This window comes from Cherax quadricarinatus, chromosome 64 (genome assembly GCF_038502225.1).
Source record: "Cherax quadricarinatus isolate ZL_2023a chromosome 64, ASM3850222v1, whole genome shotgun sequence".
Taxonomy (NCBI): Eukaryota; Metazoa; Arthropoda; class Malacostraca; order Decapoda; family Parastacidae; genus Cherax; species Cherax quadricarinatus.
Window position 1 is genome coordinate 1,640,515 of NC_091355.1, and position 10,000 is coordinate 1,650,514.

General features: G+C 37.6%; 1 protein-coding gene across 5 annotated transcripts in view; it reads left to right on the forward strand.

Moving 5' to 3' along the window:
• The window catches only part of LOC128700039 (RNA-binding protein Musashi homolog Rbp6), a 532,325-nt gene that overhangs the window by 494,341 nt on the left and 27,984 nt on the right, over positions 1-10,000 (forward strand). For all 5 annotated transcript variants that reach the window (XM_053792974.2, XM_070098697.1, XM_053792975.2 and 2 more), the window contains one exon: positions 2,961-3,041. In XM_053792974.2, the coding sequence (XP_053648949.2) occupies positions 2,961-3,041 (81 nt within the window). The remainder of the gene's footprint in view (positions 1-2,960; positions 3,042-10,000) is intronic.

A 10,000-nucleotide genomic window follows, 5' to 3' on the forward strand; every position in this document is an offset into this window, starting at 1 on the left:
TTCGCTCTTCATAGAGATGCATCAGGTCATGTTTCTCTCAGTGTAGACATTTACACAGTCTTATTCGTCAGCAAAATACCACGTCATCGCACTAACATTTTTATCTAAGCAGAATGTTCAGTAAAAAAAAAAATGCCCAAAATTGCTGGCCGGACTTATTAACACACGTAATTTTAAAGCAATGGAGACATATATATAGATATATATATATATATATATATATAGTAATAATAATAATAGATACATACATACATATATATATATATATATATATATATATAGTAATAATAATAATATATATATATATATATATATATATATATATATATATATATATATATATATATATATATATATATATATATATGTCGTGCCGATTTTGGCATAAATAGCAAAGCTCTTCTTGCCTAGCATGGCAAGCGAAAATTGTGTATGTAATAATTTCATAAAAAATCATTCTGAACCCTAAGGAAAAAATATATTTCATTGTGTTTGTTTATTATTAAATTACTGTAAATTTATCTAAAATGTATTTAGCTCGATTACCTTAAATTAATTTGCGCTTGTTATAAGGTTAGGTAAGTTTTCTAAGGTTCTTTTGGTACAAAATTATTAATTTTTACATTAGCATAAATGAAAAAAAAATATGTCTTTGAACGTATAAGAGAAAATTTTATAAAGAACATAATTTTAAATGAATTCTTGCTAATTGACCAGTTTTACCAGTTCCTTGATAATGTGAGTAGTCACGAAAGCGCTTGGAATTTCTCTATTCTTTCAGAGTGGTTGTTTTGCATATTCTGAAATCACCTGTTTACTGTGATCTTATTGCATATATATATATATATATATATATATATATATATATATATATATATATATATATATATATATATATATATATATATATATATATATATATATATATATACGTTGAAGAATCAAATCGATGGATAGATTACGTTTGGTTTTGGTTTTATTCATTAGATTCTGAGGAGAAAATATTAGTGCAGTGGTATGTCAAGCAAAATATTTTAATGTATATAATATGAGTTACCATAACACAGGCGAAGAATGGAATGAAGACTTTACTGATGTTCCACTAGCATTAGTACATTCCCCAGTTATTAGTTTACTAGTGGGGGTCCCTCAAGGATTAGTACATTCCTACTGATGATCTTTAAACAAATAATCTTGAGTATTATTAAAAGAAATCTTATGGAAAAGCAGCATAAAATGATTGCAACATTTGACGGGATGATCTATATAAATTGACCACTGGGCTGTAAACAGATAACTACTGCGTTTTATAATGATAAAATACAGGTAACGGAAATGGATGAAAGTTTATATAGGCTCCCAAAATCGTTTAAAATTTGATATCAAATATTAAAATCACACACACACACACACACACACACACACACAAACATGTACAGTACATAGTTTGGTATTATAATGCTAACTTACCATTGGTGTTGTCCAGTGTGACAGTAAAACAGTCGCTTGTTGACACCTTGGGCCAGGTGAGGCTCCCTAGGTGAAGCCTCGTTCCCCAAGGTGAGGTGAGGTTTCCCAAGGTTGACGACCCGCTGTGGGCAGGTGCTGCGTTGATGTCGACGACCTGCGAGGGCCAGGAGCTAGAGCATACCACCGGTAAATAGACACACTGCTTGACTTTCTCCATTGTTAGCCCTTCAGGGTTAATAATGTGAATAAAGTCGCCGTCGTCTCCTTAATTTCTTCTGTTTATTCCATTTCTTCTCTTTTCTCTTTTTCTTTTCCCTTTCTGCTTTATTTCTTCTCCTTTCCCTTCTTCTTTTCCTCTTTTCATTCTTTATTCTTTTCCCTTTCTTCTTCTCCATCTTCCTTTATCTCTATTTTTTCATTATTGTCTTCGAGCCACAACACTGACAAGATAAAAAATCTGATGTTCTCTGCAGTATATCTTATAAAAACGGGTTACACAGTGACGAAGCTACACTGACAGCTATACTGAGGGAGGGAAATGTAAACACGAAATACACTGATGGTCAGCTTGAGTTTTTTCTTGTGACATCTGATTCCTAAAAAAAAAAAATGAAGAGAGATGCAATTTTATGAAACGTAATTTTTTTAAGTCACTTTTGTTTACGTGGAGACAAAATACTTGTTGTTTTCATTGTTGCATTTAAGGAAAACTTAATATGCAATTTTTTTTTTTTAGTTTCATAGGTGTTTTTTTTTTTTTTTTTTTTTTTTTTTTTTTGAGTGAGACTAAGAATCAGAGTTCGGAGAGCGTCGGGACAGGTTCGAACGAGGCTTGGTTTAGACTCCCACCCCCTTTTTTTTTTATATATATACCCCCCTTATACCCCAGGCACCAGCTTGGAACACTCTCCTCTGAACGCTCCTTGAGTAAATACCACCGAGGAACACTGTTTTTAGCCGTCATTCTCAATCAGGGAAAGTAACCTCGTTTAAAACAAATATCTTGTGATAAGTAGTTTGTGTGATCTTTTTTTTGGTTTAATTTTGCTAATACAATTTAGTAGCCTCTCGTAGGAGCTTTAGAAATCGTAGTGACAGGCTGCTGCCCGGGGTGTCCATTAGTTTATTTTTTAAAGCTTTCTTGGCAATTTATAACAAAAACGTTTTTTTTTATAATGCCGTACAAAGCTATGATTTCTTGATTAGGAATATAACTGCATGACCAGTGCTATAGCTATTTATGTAGTAGGGATAGTTTTAAAAGCTCTTGTAGTACAAAGAAATCTTGACTTCTTGATCAGATTCAACTGGCTTATCCATCAAGTTATTTGTGAGTTAAAATGACCAGTAGTTTCACAATAATGACCACCACTAGAGCACCTTCACTTTAAACTCAGATTTAAGAACAGATATATATATATATATTTATGTCTCATGTTGGCAGCTAAACTAATCTTTTTTTTCCTTTTTCCGTCTGTTTTTATTCACAGGTATACAAGCAGCAGCGTACGCAGCATATGCTGGGCGCGGTTATGCCAGTTACCCGAGTTTCGGGTTTCCTTATCCAACAGGTAATTTAAACACGGGTCTGGCAGCGCTGTGTGTACCGCACCCAGTCGATGTGGGGTTATATAACCTGCATGCATTGCAGTTGTAACTCGCTCTTCAGCTGGGGATGGCTTCTACCCTAATATGTCCTCTTAAACTTTCGTGCCCAAAGCAAAAGCAGGCTACAGAGTGCTTTTTTTTCCCCCCCGGAGCTGGGATCCAATAGCCTTCTACTGGATCGTTTTAATGCATTTAATTTTTTTTTACCCTAAAGTATTTTCGTCCATTTTTTTTGGACGAGTCTATTTTCAATTTTTGGATGCCGTCACCCACTTGTTGAGTCCACGAGCACAGGATCTATACTGACAGTTTTGATGAAAAAAAAAATTTACTAAAACATAGCAACTCTGAAATCTTTTCCAATAGCCATGATAACATTTACCTCCCCACCTCCCCCACCACCCCAAAAAAAATCGTCGTGGAAAGACGTATCATTTATACACCACAAGATTTTGCCTTTGACGCATGGTTTTGATTTCCTTACCTTCCTCTCCTCTACCCTTCCCTTCCATCCCTTCCCTAGACATTCCACTGCGCGCATTACCACTAACCATACTTCCAGTCGGCTTGTGAAGCCTATGTACGGGAGTACCTTGCTCTAGGGTGTATGGTAGGCTTAGCTGGTTTTTTTCCTTCGGCAAGTTTGTTGTAGGCCTGTATTTCTTGCTCCTTTCAGCCTAGTTGCAGTAAGTAATGAGTTTTTGTTGTTGTGGTTTTAATTTTTCATCTTATTTTTTTCTATTAACCCTTTCGGCGATATGGGAACGGATCTGGATAACTAAGGCAATCACTGGAATAACTTTTCAATGATTTAATTTTTTTGTGTCCTTTATCTTAGTCATTGAAAAGCTAGCCATGACTTGCCTCTCACCTGTCAATAAATCACACTAAGGACAGTGCATTTTTTCCCGTGCGTTGGATTTTTTATCTAATTTAAAAAAAGGCTTTTTAAGCCATTTAAATGCCTACATGATATAAAAAGGACAATAAGGTAATAGTAATTTAAATGGCTATTTTTTTGGAGCCATGAACTTCGCCATATCGTCGTGCGGTGTGAAAGCCAGTGGCAGGTGATGAGAGTTTTAGCCACCATCTGTAGCAGTGTATTGGTAGTTGTAGCAGCAAGATAGTGTACGGAGTGTGACCTGACACTTACACCAGTGACCTCATGTGACCTCTCATGTCAAGGTACATAGATATATCCAAAAAAAGTCGTAGTTTTGGTTGTAAACACAAAAAAGAGTATCATTTTGTCTTGTTATGAGTCATTTGTTTCATCACAGTTCTATTGACGTTAAATGTTGCTTCTAGGGAAAGTTTTAAATATCTAATTATTGTATTGTTATATCCAAATAATGATATATGAAGTTTTTAAAAAGTTTTAGGTCAAGATTTTGATTTACTCTTTATTTCTTTTCCCAGGAATTGTTGGAATTTTGCCTGATGGCAAGTTTCCTTTGGGAGAATATATCGGTTTGAATCCTGCCTTAAACCTGGTTGGGCACACCTGAACCTCCCACTCGTGGCAGCTTGAGCCGAAACTCATATGCCTTGTATATAACCCTATGGACCTTATAGTGCAACCTGTGGCGCCCCTCTCATCTATCGCCGTTCAGTATGGGCAACATGAGGATAGAAATGATCTCTTCTGTGATTCTTGTTAGCATTTAAAGACATTATCATGCCAAAAAAAAATAAACAGATCCCCCACAGATGGAAAATAAGTTAAATCTGGTTGTCATAGTGATGGAACATTACTGGTGATGATGTTACCTGTAGTTAAGAGTCCACTGAGACGGACTCTCTCCTTTATATCCAGGGACACTTCCTATCCAATCTTGTTGCTGCAACTTCATTATAATATATATATATTATATATATTATATATATATATCCACATAGGTGTTTGGAACGGCCTTGTCTAATGCAGTAGTTTTCCCTAGGACGAGGTTAGGATTATGTTCCAATGGTTTTAATCCTTAAGGATTTTTTGAGCGTCATGATATTTTGGAGGGAATTTGGGGGGATTTTTTTGGTTTAAGACGACGAATTCACTTAATTGTCCCGTATTTTGAAACTGCGTTTGGATTCACAGGGAGGAGGCGATGGTGGTCGAACCGAAGGATGCTGGACTTTTGGACAAGATTTTGATACCATCCTAATGTTAAAGATCCATCCACTCACTCTTGTGTGTTGCAAACATTGTCTTGCAACCTCTTTATTTAAATCATATAATCTTAGCTATATGAAGGAGAGGGAGCTGATTCTCTTAAGAACACTTGATGTAAAGCATCTTCTAAGCTAATTTGTCGTGATTATTTTCATCTAAGTGTCGTGTCGATTGGTCGTTAAGAATATATACGAATATAAATTAGTTTTTGATATTAGAGTTGCCGAATCTCGATATCATTTTCGTGATCATATGAAATGAAAATTCTGGAATATTAATGATAGCGGAAAGTGGAATAAAAATAGGTATTAGCTGCTTTCAGTGGGGCGATCAGTTGTTTTGGCTAATTATTCTGCTGGGCTAGTTGAAGAAGGATCAGCTGATTTCAAGTGAATTTGTTGATGAACTATAATCCTTATAAGGAATTTTTATGATTTGTTTACACCCTTTTATGGTTACAAATTATCAGCTGGGCTTTGCTAATGAGGAATAAGCTGCTTTTCGTTTACAGCTTACCAAGTGAGTGTTGTTGACGGGTGATGAGGCATTTCATACCGAACTATCTCATGTGCTTTCTGGAGTGAGGCAACTTTAGTTGTATTTTACGAATGATCAGCTGATTTTTGGCGTCTGACGATCAGCTGTTTTTTGTTGTCGGATGATCAGCTGTGTTTTGTTGACTTGCAATCAGCTGAATTTTTTTGATGGCCGATCAGCTGTTTTTTTTTTTTTTGTAGGATGATCAGCTGTGTTTTGTTGACTGGCAGTCAGCTGATTTTTGTTGACGGGTGATCAGCTGTTTTCTGTTGTCGAAAGATCACTTTATATTTTTTGGCTCTCACTTGCAATCTGAAGCTGAGCCAAGTGTCGCACCTCGCACACTCTCTCCCACTAGCTCATTTAATATTCCAGAATTCCATCATTTAACTGCTGCACATTAGTGAAACAGGCTTCTCATATTTCAGATGCTAACTTTTTCCATAAGTTGACGGAGCGAATGTGGATTCCCATGGGAGTGAAATACCTCACACAATTTACCTCTCACTAGTGGAGACCGATTGCATTCATCAGCCTGATACCTCAAGTTAACACTGCAATGTGCGCTGTATGTTCACTTCGCATCCTTCATTTCATTACCATTGAACGAACTTGCCTAATGTAAAAAAAAAATGCGACTTCGCTAGCGAATTTAAACCTTATTCCTGCGTCTTCGTTAGAATCAATTAATCTCTTTCGTTGTTGTTGTTGTTGGTCTCCCGCAGCTCGACGGCCGCGGCACAATAATACACAGATCAAATGCAAAGACTAGGAGCGAACCAGTACATCGAGGTTTAAAATCGTGGGCTGTACGGCCTGTCCGGAGTCGCATCATCCACTTGACTGTTTCCTTATTTCTGTGATGATCAAGTATTAGATCGAATGGAGTGCCTTGATTGAGTGTACGGCTGGGCCATGTATAAGGTACACTTACCACTCTAGTTTACTCATACGACACAATGGATACACTCAACACACTTGAGTTACACATAGCGGGTATTGGGTACACCTTAATCAACACATTTACGTTACACATAGTGAATTCTGGGTAAACCTAATGCACCAAGGCATCATTTATGCTGAATAGGATACATATAACAAGCTTTTGTTACATTTATGTTAAATAAGCTTCACTTAACATGGTAGATTTCAATGTTTGTTCTCCAAGCATAATTCCCAAGAAAGTGTTTTTCTATCTCTGCTTGTATCGAAGACCTGTCCTGTCCATGATATTCTCTCCATCAGGATGCGACATACAACAGTCGACTAACACCTAGGTGCCCATTTACTACGTCAACAGGGGCAGCAGGTGCAAGGTGACTAACACCCAGGTACCTACTTACTGCTAGGTGAACAGCAGAAGCAGGTGGAAGGAGACACATGAAACGTCCTGCTTATAACCAGCTATGGCCTACAAGGTACAGTTAATTAACGTATCAAAGATGCACTTAAATTAAATACACTTACACTAGTTGCATTTAAACCCTGTGGTAACAGTTAATATATATAGAATACACTTAGCATACATAAGGAACTCATATGCTGTGGGGAGCACTGTAAATAAGTGGGAATAATAAGTAGTCCTTTTAACACGTTTATAAACATTTATAAACGGTACTTTTGCAGAGGGAACTCTAAAGTATAAAAATCTACATAAAGGAAAATCCAATACACATCAAATACACTTAGGAGACACAACAGTGGGAGGGAGAGAGCCGAGAGCTCGGGAGGGAAATGAGGGAGAACAGTAGCCATTTGAGCTCAGCCATCATATTCCATCTCTGTAAATACTTAGTTGAGGCGTAGATGTTTGGGTCCACTAGGTCGTCCTTCTTATAGACACAGCGGATGCCGCATCCACCTTGTCGGGCACCTATAGCTGACTCTCACCCAGGTACCTTTTTACTGGTGGGTGAACAGGTTCAACAACAGGTTCAAGGAGACTTACCCATACTTCTCGGCCAGCAAAAGGAGTGCAATCAGAATTCCTTCTGATGTGAGATAAACAGCTACGTCACAGTTTTACAAAACTTCTGTGGAGGCACAGAAGTGTTGGTCTTACATGTGGAAACAATCTGGGAAATATTAGCGACTGAGAGGCCCCAGGTTCTGGCGAACTGTTCTCCATGACTTCCCAGTTACTTATTCCATCCTACACATCTTTTCAATTTGTTTACGTTTTCAACTTACGTCACTGGCGCAGCAACAGCGACTCTCAACGCCTCATATCATAGTACAATGTCACAGACCCGGCCAGCAACTGGTGTTTTATTATAAATATTCTATTTTGCAACAAGTGTACTAGTTCGGGTGTTTAGAAAAATGGTTGATGCTCCTATCATTCCATTTTTGTTGTTGAGTAAGTACTGGCCTCGTAGACGATGGATTCTGTCAGCCGGTGAAGGGCATCAGTGTCCTGTCGGCTAGCGTAGGACACCCGGGGGTCCTGTCAGCTAGCGTAAGATACCCGGGGGTCCTGTCAGCTAGCGTAGGATATCCGGGGGTCCTGTCAGCTAGTGTAGGACACCCGGGACCTGTCAGCTAGCGTAGGATACCCGGGTGTTGTCAGTCTGCAAAGGACAGACGGGTCCTGTCAGTCAGCAAAGTTCAGACTAGAGTGAGATTATCATGACTGGCTTTGTTAGTGATCATTTCTTTGGTTTCATTTTGTTTAGAAGTTAGCAGTTTTGTATGTGAGTTCGCTACTTCTAATTTTGATTACTCCTTGCAGTGCAAGCCCCCTCCCTCATATAGCATAAAAGAATCTTAATGAATAAAAAACCACTCTCTGTACGAGAGATTAATTCTAGTTTTAGATATAATAAAAATTGAATGATTTCCCCTCCCTCTTCTAACCCGTATCACTTAATGGTAGACTAAGCAAGCTTTTGCTCTTAACTCTTAGTATAGGTAACTGGTCGTGTACAACGATCCTGTTGTAGATCGTAGAACACAGTAGTCTACTTCACATCTAAATGTTTTGGTTGTATAATAAGAGAAGCTTACACCAATAATAAATTTAATTATGGTAATGGAATACTTTTATTGTTTTGGCACAGGGATGGGCGCATGGCCAAGATATATATCTAGACTTCAGTGGTCACTAGGGCTGAACTAGTCACTAGAGGTCAACTAGTCAGTGTCTAGTTGTTCTAGATTTATGTGCAGACAAAATATAAAATTCACTATGGCGTACCTTTATACGCTTTGGGAAACAGGGAATTCTGCCAAGGACAAACTTGCAGCTGCTGGAACCTAACTGTACACACTACTAATGGCACCAAGAACAGGTAAAAAGTATTGAACCCGAATCATCTACTAATCAAGAGTAGAAAAAAAACAATACATTTTAACTGACTGTGGTTCTCTTGGAAACACATGGGAGTTAATTCCGGTTCACAAGTTTGGTCTGAGCAGTGCTATTGGCAGTACTTATGTCCAGATATATACGGTCACTGTAGAAGCAGTTTACTAGGCCATTAAGACCAGATTTTCAACCGTCGTCCGTCTTTGGGCGTTCGGTTCCTAGTCTATTAGAAGACAAGTAGATTGAGGCCAGTCATTGCCTATGATTCTCACTGCAGTAGGCCTAGTACTGTACGATTGTGATGACCCTCTCTCGCGTTCTTCGCTTACCTGACAGGTGTTGAAGGTCAGCATTAGGAAGGGCAACAGTAGCCTCTGTATCACTTCGCAAAAATGTCGTTATTAATATTAAATGGTGACTGAAGGAATACAGAAACACATTTATAAGACTCTTGAATAATTAACATTTACCAGTGAAAAAATGCATAAATACGAGAAAAATAAAGTATTTAAAAGATTTAACGTGTGTCTACTAAAGGTTAAAGTTACTGTCCTGCGGTGTTTACCTTCCGTTACGTCAAAGAACACGAGATCAGGGTAGAGTACAATTTAGTGCCAATACCGTCACTTTTTTATCTATGCAAACTGCGATTACTTACAGGAGTACTCATTTTGTGGTCTAGACAGGAGTACATGTTGCTCCAACCTGTAATTATCTCGTTGTAAGTCATTATTAATTTATTGTTTATTTTTATTATTGATTACACAGGACGCTGCGGCTCCTGCATAAGTCAGGGAAAGGTTGAGTGTTTTTTTTTTTTTTTTTTTTGATGAGATGAGTAGTATCATTAGATGATAATGGAATCAAAAACACAGTTACTTGAAGATTGGCCCCTATACTCCATACAC